At 54.0% G+C, this 19,612-nt stretch overlaps 1 protein-coding gene across 2 annotated transcripts in view; it reads right to left on the bottom strand.

The window, feature by feature from the left end:
* LOC123762722 (solute carrier family 2, facilitated glucose transporter member 1) overlaps window positions 1-19,612 on the bottom strand; it is a 366,608-nt gene that overhangs the window by 315,764 nt on the left and 31,232 nt on the right. The window contains exon 1 of one of the 2 annotated variants that reach the window (XM_069332310.1): window positions 3,635-3,945. The exons of the other annotated variant lie outside the window; for it this stretch is intronic. Within the exon in view, the coding sequence (XP_069188411.1) occupies window positions 3,635-3,787 (153 nt within the window). The 5' untranslated portion in view covers window positions 3,788-3,945. Of the gene's footprint in view, window positions 1-3,634; window positions 3,946-19,612 lie in introns of those variants that run through there. 2 annotated transcript variants of the gene reach the window in all.

Genomic DNA, 19,612 nt, shown 5'->3' with positions numbered 1-19,612 from the left:
GACGTGTGGGTGTGGTAGGTGACGGTGGGTGTGGTAGGTGACGTGTGGGTGTGGTAGGTGACGTGTGGGTGTGGTAGGTGACGTGTGGGTTAGGTTACGTTATTGATGAAGATTAAGCCACCCCAAGAGATTAAGCCAGGTGGCACGGGCATGAATAACCCATAAAAATGCATCTATATTGGACATACGAGGAATATATTGAGCAGACGTCTTACACTTCACTTGCAAGACAGAGGTATTAAGCATTCTCAACACCCACAACACTATCCTGAATCACCAAGAAATAGTGAAAGATACGACAGATGAATTTGGATCCGTGCATGGGGGAATCTTTTAAGAACAGTATCAATATTTGACAAATAGTGTTTTCCTAACTCAAACAATGTGGGGTTTATTATTCTACACATATTCCTAATGTCTCTCAGGTGTTCACATTCACGTAGATAGTGGTCAAGGCGGTGTCCGTCACTCTCACCACAGATTCTGCAACTTCGCTGATCAACTGTCGTTTCCATTCCAAATCTCCGTGGATATTTGTATCCAAGACGGATTCTCGCTATTACTGATTCTCTCCCTCGTCCTCCTCCTCTTCGGCCATAATGATTGGGATTGCCAGCTGCAACCATGTTGTACCATCGTATAGATTCATTGGTTTGTGCTTCTATCCTCCTTTCCTCAGTTACCTTGTCACGGTGATGTTGCCTGATAATACCTCTAATTTGTCTTGGGTGTGAAGTATTCAATATGGTCTCCTTCAGCGCCTTCAGCAGCCAGCACATCTGCTCGTTCATTCCCACATGTTCCAACATGGGAAGGGATCCACAGAAACTTGACGACTCTTCCCTGGTTGATTAGTACCCTCAAAGCTCTCTTAATTTCAGTGACTATTGCAAGATTTTCTGCCCGATTTTTACTTAGGCATAGTCAACTTGGGCATAAATATTTCATCAAATCATTATATGATTATTTCATTGTCTGGGTTCGAATCCTTCTGGGGTGTGGAATTTTCAGTTGCATATTGGCTTGGAACCCATTTATGATTGTTCGCATTTGTGTTGCTCACGTGGCCCCACAAAGTGAGGTGATTCGATGAAATATCTATGCCCAAGCTTACCACCAAGTGCTGTCGGGTCATTGGGGATATAGCCTCGGTTCCCAATGACTTTTGTACAGTCATGGTTGGTCGAGTGGTTAAAGTACCAGATACGCCAAGGTGCAGAGTCCTCCTGGTTGTCTGTCTTTTCTTTTCTGGGTAAAACTTTAAAATATGTTTCAGAAATTCTTGCTGAATTTTCTTTGACTTAGCGACGCCCTCCCCTACAGTACCCTGGCTCAACTGGTGACAGGGTGGATGTCAGGTGGCAGGGGTGGATGTCAGGTGGCAGGGTGGATGTCAGGTGACAGGGTGGATGTCAGGTGACAGGGTGGATGTCAGGTGACAGGGGTGGATGTCAGGTGGCAGGGTGGATGTCACGTGACAGGGTGGATGTCAGGTGGCAGGGTGGATGTCAGGTGGCAGGGTGGATGTCAGGTGACAGGGTGGATGTCAGGTAACAGGGTGGATGTCAGGTGACAGGGGTGGATGTCAGGTGACAGGGGTGGATGTCAGGTGGCAGGGTGAATGTCAGGTAACAGGGTGGATGTCAGGTGACAGGGTGGATGTCAGGTGACAGGGGTGGATGTCAGGTGGCAGGGTGGATGTCAGGTGACAGGGTGGATGTCAGGTGGCAGGGTGGATGTCAGGTGGCAGGGTGGATGTCAGGTGACAGGGTGGATGTCAGGTGGCAGGGTGGATGTCAGGTGGCAGGGTGGATGTCAGGTGACAGGGTGGATGTCAGGTAACAGGGTGGATGTCAGGTGACAGGGGTGGATGTCAGGTGACAGGGGTGGATGTCAGGTGGCAGGGTGGATGTCAGGTAACAGGGTGGATGTCAGGTGACAGGGTGGATGGCAGGTGACAGGGGTGGATGTCAGGTGGCAGGGTGGATGTCAGGTGACAGGGTGGATGTCAGGTGGCAGGGTGGATGTCAGGTGGCAGGGTGGATGTCAGGTGACAGGGTGGATGTCAGGCGGCAGGGTGGATGTCAGGTGACAGGGTGGATGTCAGGTGGCAGGGTGGATGTCAGGTGACAGGGTAGATGTCAGGCGGCAGGGTGGATGTCAGGTGACAGGGTGGGTGTAAGGCGGCAGGGTGGATGTCAGATGACAGGGTGGATGTCAGGCGGCAGGGTGGATGTCAGGTGGCAGGGTGGATGTCAGGTGGCAGGGTGGATGTCAGGTGACAGGGTGGATGTCAGGTGGCAGGGTGGATGTCAGGTGGCAGGGTGGATGTCAGGTGACAGGGTGGATGTCAGGCGGCAGGGTGGATGTCAGTTGACAGGGTGAATGTCAGGTGGCAGGGTGGGTGTAAGGCGGCAGGGTGGATGTCAGGCGGCAAGGTGGATGTCAGGCGGCAGGGTGGATGTCAGATGACAGGGTGGATGTCAGGCGGCAGGGTGGATGTCAGGTGACAGGGTGGATGTCAGGCGGCAGGGTGGATGTCAGGTGACAGGGTGGATGTCTGGTGGCAGGGTGGATGTCAGGTGACAGGGTAGATGTCAGGCGGCAGGGTGGATGTCAGGTGACAGGGTGGATGTCAGGTGGCAGGATGGATGTCAGGTGACAGGGTGGATGTCAGGTGGCAGGATGGATGTCAGGTGACAGGGTGGATGTCAGGTGACAGGATGGATGTCAGGTGACAGGATGGATGTCAGGTGACAGGGTGGATGTCAGGTGACAGGGTGGATGTCAGGCGGCAGGGTGGATGTCAGATGACAGGGTGGATGTCAGGCGGCAGGGTGGATGTCAGATGACAGGGTGGATGTCAGGCGGCAGGGTGGATGTCAGGTGACAGGGTGGATGTCAGGTGACAGGGTGGATGTCAGGCAGCAGGGTGGATGTCAGATGACAGGGTGGATGTCAGGCGGCAGGGTGGATGTCAGATGACAGGGTGGATGTCAGGCGGCAGGGTGGATGTCAGATGACAGTGTGGATGTCAGGCGGCAGGGTGGATGTCAGGTGGCAGGGTGGATGTCAGGTGGCAGGATGGATGTCAGGCGGCAGGGTGGATGTCAGGTGGCAGGATGGATGTCAGGTGGCAGGGTGGATATCTGGTGACAGGGTGGATGTCAGGCGGCAGGGTGGATGTCAGGTGGCAGGGTGGATGTCAGGTGGCAGGGTGGATGTCAGGCGGCAGGGTGGATGTCTGGTGGCAGGGTGGATGTCAGGCGGCAGGGTGGATGTCAGGTGGCAGGGTGGATGTTAGGCGGCAGGGTGGATGTCAGGTGACAGGATGGATGTCAGGTGACAGGATGGATGTCAGGTGACAGGGTGGATGTCAGGTGACAGGGTGGATGTCAGGCGGCAGGGTGGATGTCAAATGACAGGGTGGATGTCAGGCGGCAGGGTGGATGTCAGGCAGCAGGGTGGATGTCAGGTGACAGGGTGGATATCTGGTGACAGGGTGGATGTCAGGTGGCAGGATGGATGTCAGGTGACAGGATGGATGTCAGGTGACAGGGTGGATGTCAGGTGACAGGGTGGATGTCAGGTGACAGGGTGGATGTCAGGTGACAGGGTGAGAGTGACCACGTACCAGGGTGTCGGCCGGGGCTGGCGGGGTGTCGGCCACGGCGGCCGGCTGGGCCGTATCCGGCACCGGAGCGCCGTTCTTGCTGGCCTCCTCCTTCTTGTCCTCCGTGGGCGAGGTCTTGTCCTCCAGGGCCGGAGTCTTCTCCTCCATTGTCATCCTCGAGGAGTGCCTAAGTGAGTGCCAGGACGTGCCACAGGACCACCCGGCAAGCTCAGAGCCAGCAAGCAACTACAGTACACCAAGTTGAGCGCACTCCACACCTGTCAGGCAGCAGCCACACTACACAATACACAGCTGATGCACAGTTCCAGCGACTATTCCAGACCGGGAGAGAAAATGGTACTCGAGTACCCGGCCAGCCTCGCTGGATATATATACGAAGCCTTATTGATCCTGGAGCCGAGGCTACGTGCGCAGACTGGCTCACCTCTAGCCTGCACCGTAGATACCATCTCTTACAACCACTTCCACAATACATATTACTGCCATATATGTGCACTTCAAGCACTTAATTTCAACAGCAATCACTTATTTTGTTAAGTAGAGACTTGGGAGGCATCAGAGGTTAAAATGACGTCAGAGGTTGAGGTTAGCGCCAAGTGTCCAGTGGTCGCCAGACGGTCTTAAGTCTCCCATTATTCACTAGCATTCTCTTGTATATACGATAAATATGGGCTAAGTAATCTACTATGTATAATATAATTTTTGTATATATTTGATTTTTTGTGCCAAGGCTGTTGTTTTGTCAGTAAACATAAAATAGATGATGCCGCGTCGACAACCCCGCGCCCCGCCAAGAATGAATGACGCAAGAGTCTGGAAACTCCCGCCAAATATTATCAAATTCAAACATTTGTCCTTTCCAATTAAATATCACCTTAACTATACAATTATAAAGTCTCGCCGAGTCTAGATAAATTACGTATGACACCGTCAGTGTCTTCAGAAATTAAATTATATGTAGGTAAATGAGGTAATATGAATTTGGGAGAATAGTGAGACATATGACGCAATAACCGCACCCCTGCAACCAGCCAATCAGACGCCACCATTGGGGAGGTGTGATTCTCCTCACATTTACGCAAACTACGTTTTAACGCCGATGAGAAATAGCGCAAGCTACATCAGACGCACATATCTACAAGTTACACCATCGAACACTACGACATTACGGTGGCTGTAGCTAAGCCGGCAAGGTGGTGATATCCTCCCAATAATGATTTACGCCTTTAACATGTGGCAACTGTGCGCCCACAAGTCATCCACGTATGTTTACCATGATGAAATATATCACTCACGCGATATACTGTTGTAATATATTCATTCCCATTGTCTGCAGGAAATATCATGACACTGTACACGTAGATGAAGACGGGAGAGGTGGTTGTGGCTACGAGGTCAGGGAAGGTGGAGGCGACGGCGTAGAGCATCAAGGTCGCTTCAAGGTGGCTTCAAACATCACCTTCAGCGACCTGACCTGACCTGTTCAACGGTCTCCCGGGTCACCTTCACTACGTCTCCTGCCTCTGACATCACCTTCGTCCATCAACGTGGTAATCTGAGCTCAGCAGGCTGTGTGGGGGTAGTTAACGACTCAGCAGGCTGTGTGGGGGTAGTTAACGACTCAGCAGGCTGTGTGGGGGTAGTTAACGACTCAGCAGGCTTTGTGGGGGTAGTTAACGACTCAGCAGGCTGTGTGGGGGTAGTTAACGACTCAATAGGCTGTGTGGGGGTAGTTACCGACTCAGCAGGCTGTGTGGGGGTAGTTAACGACTCAGCAGGCTGTGTGGGGGGTAGTTACCGACTCAACAAGCTGTGTGGTGGTAGTTAACGACTCAGCAGGCTGTGTGGGGGTAGTTAACGACTCAACAGGCTGTGTGGGGGTAGTTAACGACTCAGCAGGCTGTGTGGGGGTAGTTAACGACTCAACAGGCTGTGTGGGGGGTAGTTACCGACTCAACAGGCTGTGTGGGGGTAGTTAACGACTCAGCAGGCTGTGTGGGGGTAGTTAACGACTCAACAGGCTGTGTGGGGGTAGTTACCGACTCAACAGGCTGTGTGGGGGTAGTTACCGACTCAACAGGCTGTGTGGGGGGTAGTTAACGACTCAATAGGCTGTGTGGGGGTAGTTACCGACCCAGCAGGCTGTGTGGGGGTAGTTAACGACTCAACAGGCTGTGTGGGGGTAGTTAACGACTCAACAGGCTGTGTGGGGGTAGTTAACGACTCAACAGGCTGTGTGGGGGTAGTTACCGACTCAGCAGGCTGTGTGGGGGTAGTTAACGACTCAACAGGCAGTGTGGGGTGTGGGGGGTAGTTAACGACTCGACAGGCTGTGTGGTGGTAGTTACCGACTCAACAGGCTGTGTGGGGGTAGTTACCGACTCAACAGGCTGTGTGGGGGTAGTTAACGACTCAACAGGCTGTGTGGGGGACAGAATGGTGGTGGGGACAGAGTGGTCGTGGTGGGGGACAGAGTAGTGGTGGGGGACAGAGTGGTGGTGGGGGACAGAGTGGTCGTGGTGGGGGACAGAGTGGTGGTGGGGGACAGAGTGGTGGTGGGGGACAGAGTGGTGGTGGGGGACAGAGTGGTGGTGGGGGACAGAGTGGTGGTGGGGGACAGAGTGGTGGTGGGGGACAGAGTGGTGGTGGGGACAGAGTGGTCGTGGTGGACAGAGTGGTCGTGGTGGGGGACAGAGTGGTGGTGGGGACAGAGTGGTGGTGGGGACAGAGTGGTGGTGGGGACAGAGTGGTCGTGGTGGACAGAGTGGTCGTGGGGGACAGAGTGGTCGTGGTGGACAGAGTGGTGGTGGGGGACAGAGAGGTGGTGGGGACAGAGTGGTCGTGGTGGACAGAGTGGTGGTGGGGGACAGAGAGGTGGTGGTGGACAGAGTGGTGGTGGGGGGACAGAGTGGTGGTGGGGACAGAGTGGTGGTGGGGGGACAGAGTGGTGGTGGGGGACAGAGTGGTCGTGGGGACAGAGTGGTGGTGGGGGGACAGAGTGGTGGTGGGGGACAGAGTGGTCGTGGGGACAGAGTGGTGGTGGGGGGACAGAGTGGTGGTGGGGGACAGAGTGGTCGTGGGGACAGAGTGGTGGTGGGGGACAGACTGGTGGTGGGGGACAGAGTGGTGGTGGGGGACAGAGTGGTCGTGGTGGACAGAGTGGTGGTGGGGGACAGAGTGGTGGTGGGGGACAGAGTGGTGGTGGGGGACAGAGTGGTCGTGGTGGACAGAGTGGTGGTGGGGGACAGAGTGGTCGTGGTGGACAGAGTGGTGGTGGGGACAGACTGGTGGTGGGGGACAGAGTGGTGGTGGGGGACAGAGTGGTGGTGGGGGACAGAGTGGTCGTGGTGGACAGAGTGGTGGTGGGGGACAGAGTGGTCGTGGTGGACAGAGTGGTGGTGGGGACAGAGTGGTGGTGGGGGACAGAGTGGTAGTGGGGACAGAGTGGTGGTGGGGACAGAGTGGTCGTGGTGGACAGAGTGGTGGTGGGGACAGAGTGGTGGTGGGGGACAGAGTGGTGGTGGGGGACAGAGTGGTGGTGGTGGGGGACAGAGTGGTGGTGGCGGGGGACAGAGTGGTGGTGGGGACAGAGTGGTGGTGGGGACAGAGTGGTGGTGGGGACAGAGTGGTCGTGGTGGACAGAGTTGTGGTGGGGACAGAGTGGTGGTGGGGGACAGAGTGGTGGTGGGGGACAGAGTGGTGGTGGGGGACAGAGTGGTGGTGGGGGACAGAGTGGTCGTGGTGGACAGAGTGGTGGTGGGGACAGAGTGGTGGTGGGGACAGAGTGGTCGTGGTGGACAGAGTGGTGGTGGGGACAGAGTGGTGGTGGGGGACAGAGTGGTGGTGGGGACAGAGTGGTGGTGGGGGACAGAGTGGTGGTGGTGGACAGAGTGGTGGTGGTGGGGGACAGAGTGGTGGTGGGGGATAGAGTGGTGGTGGTGGACAGAGTGGTGGTGGGGACAGAGAGGTGGTGGGGGACAGAGTGGTGGTGGTGGACAGAGTGGTGGTGGGGACAGAGAGGTGGTGGGGGACAGAGTGGTGGTGGTGGACAGAGTGGTGGCGGGGGACAGAGTGGTGGTGGGGACAGAGTGGTGGTGGGGGACAGAGTGGTGGTGGGGGATAGAGTGGTGGTGGGGGACAGAGTGGTGGTGGAGGTGGATAGAGTGGTGGTGGGGGATAGAGTGGTGGTGGGGGACAGAGTGGTGGTGGGGGATAGAGTGGTGGTGGGGGACAGAGTGGTGGTGGGGGACAGAGTGGTGGTGGGGGACAGAGTGGTGGTGGGGACAGAGTGGTGGTGGGGACAGAGAGGTGGTGGGGACAGAGTGGTGGTGGGGACAGAGAGGTGGTGGGGACAGAGTGGTGGTGGGGGACAGAGTGGTGGTGGGGACAGAGTGGTGGTGGGGACAGAGTGGTGGTGGTGGACAGAGTGGTGGTGGGGGACAGAGAGGTGGTGGTGGACAGAGTGGTGGTGGGGACAGAGAGGTGGTGGGGACAGAGTGGTGGTGGGGGACAGAGTGGTGGTGGGGACAGAGTGGTGGTGGGGGACAGAGTGGTGGTGGGGGACAGAGTGGTGGTGGGGGGCAGAGAGGTGGTGGGGACAGAGTGGTGGTGGGGGACAGAGTGGTGGTGGGGACAGAGTGGTGGTGGGGACAGAGTGGTGGTGGTGGACAGAGTGGTGGTGGGGACAGAGTGGTGGTGGGGGACAGAGAGGTGGTGGGGACAGAGTGGTGGTGGGGACAGAGAGGTGGTGGGGACAGAGTGGTGGTGGGGACAGAGAGGTGGTGGGGACAGAGTGGTGGTGGGGACAGAGTGGTGGTGGGGACAGAGTGGTGGTGGTGGACAGAGTGGTGGTGGGGGACAGAGTGGTGGTGGTGGACAGAGTGGTGGTGGGGGACAGAGTGGTGGTGGGGACAGAGTGGTGGTGGGGACAGAGTGGTGGTGGTGGGGACAGAGTGGTGGTGGGGGACAGAGTGGTCGTGGGGACAGAGTGGTGGTGGGGGGACAGAGTGGTGGTGGGGGACAGAGTGGTCGTGGGGACAGAGTGGTGGTGGGGGGACAGAGTGGTGGTGGGGGACAGAGTGGTCGTGGGGACAGAGTGGTGGTGGGGGACAGACTGGTGGTGGGGGACAGAGTGGTGGTGGGGGACAGAGTGGTCGTGGTGGACAGAGTGGTGGTGGGGGACAGAGTGGTGGTGGGGGACAGAGTGGTGGTGGGGGACAGAGTGGTGGTGGGGGACAGAGTGGTCGTGGTGGACAGAGTGGTGGTGGGGGACAGAGTGGTCGTGGTGGACAGAGTGGTGGTGGGGACAGACTGGTGGTGGGGGACAGAGTGGTGGTGGGGGACAGAGTGGTGGTGGGGGACAGAGTGGTCGTGGTGGACAGAGTGGTGGTGGGGGACAGAGTGGTCGTGGTGAACAGAGTGGTGGTGGGGACAGAGTGGTGGTGGGGGACAGAGTGGTGGTGGGGACAGAGTGGTGGTGGGGACAGAGTGGTGGTGGGGACAGAGTGGTCGTGGTGGACAGAGTGGTGGTGGGGACAGAGTGGTGGTGGGGGACAGAGTGGTGGTGGGGGACAGAGTGGTGGTGGTGGGGGACAGAGTGGTGGTGGGGACAGAGTGGTGGTGGGGACAGAGTGGTGGTGGGGACAGAGTGGTCGTGGTGGACAGAGTGGTGGTGGGGACAGAGTGGTGGTGGGGGACAGAGTGGTGGTGGGGGACAGAGTGGTGGTAGGGGGACAGAGTGGTGGTGGGGGACAGAGTGGTCGTGGTGGACAGAGTGGTGGTGGGGACAGAGTGGTGGTGGGGACAGAGTGGTCGTGGTGGACAGAGTGGTGGTGGGGACAGAGTGGTGGTGGGGGACAGAGTGGTGGTGGGGACAGAGTGGTGGTGGGGGACAGAGTGGTGGTGGTGGACAGAGTGGTGGTGGTGGGGGACAGAGTGGTGGTGGGGGATAGAGTGGTGGTGGTGGACAGAGTGGTGGTGGGGACAGAGAGGTGGTGGGGGACAGAGTGGTGGTGGTGGACAGAGTGGTGGTGGGGACAGAGAGGTGGTGGGGGACAGAGTGGTGGTGGGGGACAGAGTGGTGGTGGGGGACAGAGTGGTGATGGGGACACAGTGGTGGTGGTGGACAGAGTGGTGGTGGTGGACAGAGTGGTGGTGGGGGACAGAGTGGTGGTGGGGGACAGAGTGGTGGTGGGGGACAGAGTGGTGGTGGGGGACAGAGTGGTGGTGGGGGACAGAGTGGTGGTGGGGACAGAGTGGTAGTGGGGACAGAGTGGTAGTGGGGGACAGAGTGGTGGTGGGGGACAGAGTGGTGGTGGGGGACAGAGTGGTGGTGGTGGACAGAGTGGTGGTGGGGGACAGAGTGGTGGTGGGGGACAGAGTGGTGGTGGGGGACAGAGTGGTGGTGGGGACAGAGTGGTAGTGGGGGACAGAGTGGTGGTGGGGGACAGAGTGGTGGTGGTGGACAGAGTGGTGGTGGGGGACAGAGTGGTGGTGGGGGATAGAGTGGTGGTGGGGACAGAGTGGTGGTGGTGGACAGAGTGGTGGTGGTGGACAGAGTGGTGGTGGTGGACAGAGTGGTGGTGGGGGACAGTGGTGGTGGGGGACAGAGTGGTGGTGGGGGACAGAGTGGTGGTGGGGGACAGAGTGGTGGTGGGGGACAGAGTGGTGGTGGGGACAGAGTGGTGGTGGGGACAGAGTGGTGGTGGGGGACAGAGTGGTGGTGGACAGAGTGGTGGTGGGGGACAGAGTGGTGGTGGGGGACAGAGTGGTGGTGGACAGAGTGGTGGTGGGGGACAGAATGGTGGTGGGGGACAGAGTGGTGGTGGGGACAGAGTGGTGGTGGGGACAGAGTGGTGGTGGGGACAGAGTGGTGGTGGGGACAGAGTGGTGGTGGGGGACAGAGTGGTGGTGGGGGACAGAGTGGTGGTGGGGGACAGAGTGGTCGTGGTGGACAGAGTGGTGGTGGGGGACAGAGTGGTCGTGGTGGACAGAGTGGTGGTGGGGACAGACTGGTGGTGGGGGACAGAGTGGTGGTGGGGGACAGAGTGGTGGTGGGGGACAGAGTGGTCGTGGTGGACAGAGTGGTGGTGGGGGACAGAGTGGTCGTGGTGAACAGAGTGGTGGTGGGGACAGAGTGGTGGTGGGGGACAGAGTGGTGGTGGGGACAGAGTGGTGGTGGGGACAGAGTGGTGGTGGGGACAGAGTGGTCGTGGTGGACAGAGTGGTGGTGGGGACAGAGTGGTGGTGGGGGACAGAGTGGTGGTGGGGGACAGAGTGGTGGTGGTGGGGGACAGAGTGGTGGTGGGGACAGAGTGGTGGTGGGGACAGAGTGGTGGTGGGGACAGAGTGGTCGTGGTGGACAGAGTGGTGGTGGGGACAGAGTGGTGGTGGGGGACAGAGTGGTGGTGGGGGACAGAGTGGTGGTGGGGGACAGAGTGGTGGTGGGGGACAGAGTGGTCGTGGTGGACAGAGTGGTGGTGGGGACAGAGTGGTGGTGGGGACAGAGTGGTCGTGGTGGACAGAGTGGTGGTGGGGACAGAGTGGTGGTGGGGGACAGAGTGGTGGTGGGGACAGAGTGGTGGTGGGGGACAGAGTGGTGGTGGTGGACAGAGTGGTGGTGGTGGGGGACAGAGTGGTGGTGGGGGATAGAGTGGTGGTGGTGGACAGAGTGGTGGTGGGGACAGAGAGGTGGTGGGGGACAGAGTGGTGGTGGTGGACAGAGTGGTGGTGGGGACAGAGAGGTGGTGGGGGACAGAGTGGTGGTGGGGGACAGAGTGGTGGTGGGGGACAGAGTGGTGATGGGGACACAGTGGTGGTGGTGGACAGAGTGGTGGTGGTGGACAGAGTGGTGGTGGGGGACAGAGTGGTGGTGGGGGACAGAGTGGTGGTGGGGGACAGAGTGGTGGTGGGGGACAGAGTGGTGGTGGGGGACAGAGTGGTGGTGGGGACAGAGTGGTAGTGGGGACAGAGTGGTAGTGGGGGACAGAGTGGTGGTGGGGGACAGAGTGGTGGTGGGGGACAGAGTGGTGGTGGTGGACAGAGTGGTGGTGGGGGACAGAGTGGTGGTGGGGGACAGAGTGGTGGTGGGGGACAGAGTGGTGGTGGGGACAGAGTGGTAGTGGGGGACAGAGTGGTGGTGGGGGACAGAGTGGTGGTGGTGGACAGAGTGGTGGTGGGGGACAGAGTGGTGGTGGGGGATAGAGTGGTGGTGGGGACAGAGTGGTGGTGGTGGACAGAGTGGTGGTGGTGGACAGAGTGGTGGTGGTGGACAGAGTGGTGGTGGGGGACAGTGGTGGTGGGGGACAGAGTGGTGGTGGGGGACAGAGTGGTGGTGGGGGACAGAGTGGTGGTGGGGGACAGAGTGGTGGTGGGGACAGAGTGGTGGTGGGGACAGAGTGGTGGTGGGGGACAGAGTGGTGGTGGACAGAGTGGTGGTGGGGGACAGAGTGGTGGTGGGGGACAGAGTGGTGGTGGACAGAGTGGTGGTGGGGGACAGAATGGTGGTGGGGGACAGAGTGGTGGTGGGGACAGAGTGGTGGTGGGGACAGAGTGGTGGTGGGGACAGAGTGGTGGTGGGGACAGAGTGGTGGTGGGGGACAGAGTGGTGGTGGGGGGACAGAGTGGTGGTGGGGGGACAGAGTGGTGGTGGGGGGACAGAGTGGTGGTGGGGGACAGAGTGGTGGTGGTGGACAGAGTGGTGGTGGGGACAGAGTGGTGGTGGAGGACAGAGTGGTCGTGGTGGGGGTGGAGGTGCTCCTTGCTTGCTACAATGCACCTTTTCATCTTACCTGATGTATTAGATTAAGGACCAGCTCGAAACGCTATACGTCTAAGTGACTTTGCATGAATGTAAAAATTTCAAACTTATATACTTTCACAATCCCTTATACCGTCTTGGACATAAGTTATTATCATTATTATTATTATTATTATTATTATTATTATGGAAGAAGTATAGAAGCAACTGCAGGAACTGGATGTGACAAAAGCCGTGGGCTCAGGCAAAATATCGCCATGGGTGCTAAAAGAGGCAGCTGAAGCATTGTGCAGCCCACTTGCAATAATATTTAATTTCTCTCTAGAAACGGGACAACTTCCTGACTGTTGGCAAATGGTTAATGTGGCGCCAAGCGACGATAACGACAGAAACTGTTACAACTATAGACTCGTATAAGTATCAAGTATTCCTTCCAATTTGCTTGAGAGACAGATCTGAAGCAGGGGCCAGATTCACGAAGCAGTTACGCAAGCACTTACGAACGTGTACATTTTTTCGCAATCTTTGGCGGCTTTGTTTACAATTATTAAGCAGTTAATGAGCTGCGAAGCACCAGGAGGCTGTTTATAACAATAACAACAGTTGATTGGCAAGTTTTTAGGCTTGTAAACTGTTTAATAAATGTAACCAAAGCCGTCAAAGATTGAGGGAAGATGTACACGTTCGCAAGTGCTTCCGTAAATGCTTCGTGAATCTGGTCCCAGGCTATCTTCTTGAGGTTATCTTGAGATGATTTCGGGGCTTTAGTGTCCCCGCGGCCCGGTCCTCGACCAGGTTTCCACCCCCAGGAAGCAGCCCGTGACAGCTGACTAACACCCAGGTACCTATTTTACTGCTAGATAACAGGGGCATAGGGTGAAAGAAACTTTGCCCATTATTTCTCGCTGGCGCCCGGGATCGAACCCGGGACCACATGATCACACGTCCAGCGTGCTGTCCGCTCGGCCGACCGGCTCTTCTAGTAGAACATTTAGAAGAGATCAACGTTGTCTCAATGCACCAGCATGGTTTTAATAAAGGAAAATATTGCTTGACAAACTTGCTGGAGTTCTACAGCAACATGACAGACATCAAACAAGTGAGAAAGGGATGGGCAGACTGCATAATCCATGACTGTCAGAAGGCATTCGATACGGTCCCACATGAAAGATTCCTTCTCAAGCTAGAGAAGCAGGCTGGTATATCTGGGAGTCATTAGGTGGGTGAGAGAGTATCTCTCAGGAAGGTAGCGAAGGGTTACAGTGAGAGCAGAGACATCAGAATGGAGAGAAGTTACCAGTGGAGTACCACAAGGGTCGGTTCTGGGACCCATCCTCTTTCTAATATATGTCCATGACCTGACAGAGGAAATTGGCTCCTTCACATCAATGTTTGCACATGATGCAAGACTAAAAAGAAGAGTTAGGACATGGGTAGATGGTAATGCATTGCAAACGGATTTGGACACACTCCAGAAGTGGTCTGAAAATGGCTGTTAGAATTTAACCCAGGCAAATGCAAAACTATGAAGCTTGGAACAGGTGTTCACGGACCTGTACAGCAGTATATGGAACAGGTGTTCACGGACCTGTACAGCAGTATATGGAACAGGTGTTCACGGACCTGTACAGCAGTATATGGAACAGGTGTTCACGGACCTGTACAGCAGTATATGGAACAGGTGTTCACGGACCTATACAGCAGTATATGGAACAGGTGTTCACGGACCTATACAGCAGTATATGGAACAGGTGTTCACGGACCTATACAGCAGTATATGGAACAGGTGTTCACAGACCTGTACAGCAGTATATGGAACAGGTGTTCACAGACCTGTACAGCAGTATATGGAACAGGTGTTCACGGACCTGTACAGCAGTATATGGAACAGGTGTTCACGGACCTGTACAGCAGTATATGGAACAGGTGTTCACGGACCTATACAGCAGTATATGGAACAGGTGTTCACAGACCTGTACAGCAGTATATGGAACAGGTGTTCACAGACCTGTACAGCAGTATATGGAACAGGTGTTCACGGACCTGTACAGCAGTATATGGAACAGGTGTTCACGGACCTGTACAGCAGTATATGGAACAGGTGTTCACGGACCTGTACAGCAGTATATGGAACAGGTGTTCACGGACCTATACAGCAGTATATGGAACAGGTGTTCACGGACCTATACAGCAGTATATGGAACAGGTGTTCACGGACCTATACAGCAGTATATGGAACAGGTGTTCACAGACCTGTACAGCAGTATATGGAACAGGTGTTCACGGACCTGTACAGCAGTATATGGAACAGGTGTTCACGGACCTGTACAGCAGTATATGGAACAGGTGTTCACGGACCTGTACAGCAGCATATGGAACAGGTGTTCACGGACCTGTACAGCAGTATATGGAACAGGTGTTCACGGACCTGTACAGCAGTATATGGAACAGGTGTTCACGGACCTGTACAGCAGTATATGGAACAGGTGTTCACGGACCTGTACAGCAGTATATGGAACAGGTGTTCACGGACCTGTACAGCAGTATATGGAACAGGTGTTCACGGACCTGTACAGCAGCATATGGAACAGGTGTTCACGGACCTGTACAGCAGTATATGGAACAGGTGTTCACGGACCTGTACAGCAGTATATGGAACAGGTGTTCACGGACCTGTACAGCAGTATATGGAACAGGTGTTCACGGACCTGTACAGCAGTATATGCTGAAGGGAAGACAGATTCTTCACTCAGAAAAGGAGAAAGTGGACATAGCCCCAAGAGTGATGTCAGACGCCCACATTACCAGAACAACAACAGCTGCATATGCTATACTTACCAACATCTGTGTATCCTTCAGAAACGAAGGAGCTTTCCGGGTTCTATATTCAGCGAAGGTGAGACCAACTCTTGAATATGCATCCCCAGTATGGAACCCTTACCTGAAAAAAGGACAAGGAGAAACTAGAAAAGGTCCGAAGATATTGAGAGAGACCCGTTCCTGGGGTGAAGAAACTTTGAAAAATGACTGAGAATACTATGTAGGGAGGACATGCTGATAACATATCACATGCTAAGGGGACTTGATAAAGCATCGTTGTTCCAAGCAAAGAACAGTATAACGAGGGGTCATGGATGGAAAGTCCATACGCAAATGAGTCACAGGGACGTCAGAAAGAACTTGTTCAGTGTCAGAACTGTCAATAAGATGAACAGGTTAGTCGCAGAAGTTGTTTGCAAAATCTCAATGTTTGCTGATGATGCAAAAATTATGAGGAATAAAACAGAGGATGACAGTAGGAGGCAACAAAGTGACCTGGACAGACTGCACGAATGGTCTAACAAATGGCTACTACAGTTCAACCCGAGTAAATGTAAGGTCATGAAACTAGGCAGTGGACACAGGATACAGAATAGATGAAGTCCTTCATGAAACAGACAGAGAGAAAGATCTAGGAGTTGATATCACACCAAACCTGTCTCCTGAAGCCCACATAAAAAGAATAACGTCTGCGGCATATGCGAGGCTGGCTAACATCAGAACGGCGTTCAGGAACCTGTGTAAAGAATGATTTAGAACCTTGTACACCACATATGTAAGACCAATCCTGGAGTATGCGGCCCCAGCATGGAGCCCGTACCTTGTCAAGCACAAGACGAAGCTAGAAAAAGTCCAACGGTATGCCACTAGACTAGTCCCAGAACTAAGAGGTATGAGTTACGAGGAAAGGCTGCGGGAAATGCACCTTACGACACTGGAAGCCAGAAGAGTAAGGGGAGACATGATCACAACCTACAAAATCCTCAGGGGAATCGAACGGGTAAACAAGGATACACTATTCAACACTGGTGGTACGCGAACAAGGGGACACAGGTGGAAACTGAGTACCCAAATGAGCCACAGAGACGTTAGAAAGAACTTTTTCAGTGTCAAAGTAGTTAACTGGTGGAATGCATTAGGCAGTGATGTGGTGGATGCTGACTCCATACACAGTTTCAAGTGTAGATATGATAGAGCCCAGTAGGCTCAGGAACCTGTACACCAGTTAATTGACAGTTGAGAGGCGGGACCAAAGAGCCAAAGTTCAACCCCCGCAAGCACAATTAGGTGAGTACACACACATACATAGGAGCCTGATAGCTGAGCGGACAGCGCTCTTTACTCGTAATCCTAGGGTCTGGGTTCAATCCCCGGTGATGGCAAAAACAAATTGGGCAGAGTTTCTTTCACCCTGAAGCCCCTGTTACCTAGTAGCAAATAGGTACCTGGGAGTTAGACAGCTGCTACAGGCTGCTTCCTCTGTGTGTGTGTGTGTGTGTGTGTGTGTGTGTGTGTGTGTGTGTGTGTGTGTGTGTGTACTCACCTATTTGTGTCTGCAGGATCGAGTATTGACTCTTGGATCCCGCCTTTCGAGCCATCGGTTGTTTACAGCAATGACTCCGGTCCTATTTCCCTATCATAGCTAATTTTAAAATTATGAATAGAATTTGCTTCCACAACCTGTTCCTTAAGTGCATTCCATTTTACCACTACTCTCACGCTAAAAGAAAACTTCCTAACATCTCTGTGACTCATCTGAGTTTCCAGCTTCCACCCATATCCCCTCGTTCTGTTACTATTCCCTGAGAAGATTTCGACTATGTCCACTCTGTCAATCCCCTTGAGTATTTTATACGTTCCTATCATATCCCCCCCTCTCCCTTCTTTTTTCTGGTGTCGTAAGGCTCAATTTCTTCAGGCGCTCTTCATATCCCATCCCTCGTAACTCTGGGACGAGTCTCGTTGCAAACTTCTGAACCTTTACCAGTTTCCTTATATGCTTCTTCAGATGGGGACTCCATGATGAGACGGCATACTCTAAGACTGGCCTTACGTAGGCAGTGTAAAGCGCCCTAAATGCTTCCTTACTTAGATTACTGAATGATGTTCTAATTTTTGCCAGTGTAGAGTACGCTGCTGTCGTTATCCAATTTATATGGGCCTCAGGAGTTAGATTAGGTGTTACGCCCACCCCCAGGTCTCTTTCTTGCGTCGTCACAGGTAGGCTGTTCCCCTTCATTGTGTACTGTCCCTTTGGTCTCCTATTTCCTAGTCCCTTTCCATAACTTTACAATTGCTAGTGTTGAACTCCCTGACCATCTCTGTAGCCTGTTCAGGTTCTCTTGGAGAATCCTACAATCCTCATCTGTCACAACTCTTCTCATCAACTTTGCGTCATCCGCGAACATCGACATGTTGGATTCTACTCCTGTAAACATGTCATTAACGTATATTAAATAAAGAATTGGTCCCAGCACCGATCCTTGAAGTACTCCACTCGTTACTGTTCGCCAGTCCGACTTCTCGCCCCTTAACGTAACCCTCTGGCTCCTTCCTGTTAGGTAGTTCCTTATCCATACTTGGACCTTTCCCCCCACCCCCGCCTGCCTCTCGAGTTTGAACAGCAGTCTCATGTGCGGTACTGTATCAAAGGCTTTTAGGCAGTCCAAAAATATGTAGTCTGCCCAACCTTCTCTGTCCTGCCTTATCCTCGTTATTTTATCATAGAATTCCAAAAGTGTTTGTTAGGCACGATTTTCCTTTCCAGAACCCATGTTGATGTTTGTTCAGAAACCTAACGTTCTCCAGGTGTGCAACCAGTCGTAGCCTAATTATTCTTTCCAGTATTTTACAGGGGATGCTTGTCAGTGATACAGGTCTATAGTTAAGTGCCTCCTCCCTATCACCTTTCTTGAAAATCGGTACAACATTTGCTCTCTTCCAGCAATTGGGAAAGTCTCCCGACATGAATGATTTATTCAAGATCCTTGCCAGAAGCATGCTGAGGGGCTGCGCTGCCTCTTTTAGTATCCACGGTGATACTTTGTCCGGTCCAACCGCTTTAGTTGCAGCCAGTGATGCGTACCTCTTGGTCACCTTCACTCATGTGTGTGTGTGTGTGTGTGTGTGTGTGTGTGTGTGTGTGTGTGTGTGTGTGTGTGTGTACTCACCTAGTTGTGTTTGTGGGGGTTGAGCTCTGGCTCTTTGGTCCCGCCTCTCAACCGTCAATCAACAGGTGTACAGATTCCTGAGCCTATTGGGCTCTATCATATCTACACTTGAAACTGTGTATGGAGTCAGCCTCCACCACATCGCTTCCTAATGCATTCCATTTGTCAACCACTCTGACACTAAAAAAGTTTTTTCTAATATCTCTGTGGCTCATTTGGGCACTCAATTTCCACCTGTGTCCCCTTGTGCGTGTGCCCCTTGTGATAAATAGCCTGTCTTTATCTACCCTATCAATTCCCTTCAGAATCTTGAATGTGGTGATCATGTCCCCCCTAACTCTTCTGTCTTCCAGCGAAGTGAGGTTTAATTCCCGTAGTCTCTCCTCGTAGCTCATACTGCTCAGCTCGGGTACTAGTCTGGTGGCAAACCTTTGAACCTTTTCCAGTTTAGTCTTATCCTTGACTAGATATGGACTCCATGCTGGGGCTGCATACTCCAGGATTGGCCTGACATATGTAGTATACAAAGTTCTGAATGATTCTTTACACAAGTTTCTGAATGCCGTTCGCATGTTGGCCAGCCTGGCATATGACGCTGATGTTTTCCTCTTGATATGTGCTGCAGGAGACAGGTCTGGCGTGATATCAACCCCCAAGTCTTTTTCTTTCTCTGACTCCTGAAGAATTTCCTCTCCGAGATGATACCTTGTATCTGGCCTCCTGCTCCCTACACCTATCTTCATTACATTACATTTGGTTAGGTTAAACTCTAACAACCATTTGTTCGACCATTCCTTCAGCTTGTCTAGGTCTTCTTGAAGCCTCAAACAGTCCTCTTCTGTTTTAATCCTTCTCATAATTTTGGCATCGTCCGCAAACATTGAGAGAAATGAATCGATACCCTCCGGGAGATCATTTACATATATCAGAAACAAGATAGGACCGAGTACAGAGCTCTGTGGGACTCCACTGGTGACTTCACGCCAATCGGAGGTCTCACCCCTCACCGTAACTCTCTGCTTCCTATTGCTTAGGTACTCCCTTGTCCACTGGAGCACCTTACCAGCTACACCTGCCTGTCTCTCCAGCTTATGTACCAGCCTCTTATGCGGTACTGTGTCAAAGGCTTTCCGACAATCCAAGAAAATGCAGTCTGGCCAGCCCTCTCTTTCTTGCTTAATCTTTGTCACCTGATCGTAGAATTCTATCAAGCCTGTAAGGCAAGATTTA

This window comes from Procambarus clarkii, chromosome 27 (genome assembly GCF_040958095.1).
Source record: "Procambarus clarkii isolate CNS0578487 chromosome 27, FALCON_Pclarkii_2.0, whole genome shotgun sequence".
NCBI classification, from domain to species: domain Eukaryota; kingdom Metazoa; phylum Arthropoda; class Malacostraca; order Decapoda; family Cambaridae; genus Procambarus; species Procambarus clarkii.
Note: the sequence above shows the minus strand (reverse complement) of the source record. Positions and strands in the feature narration are given on the sequence as shown.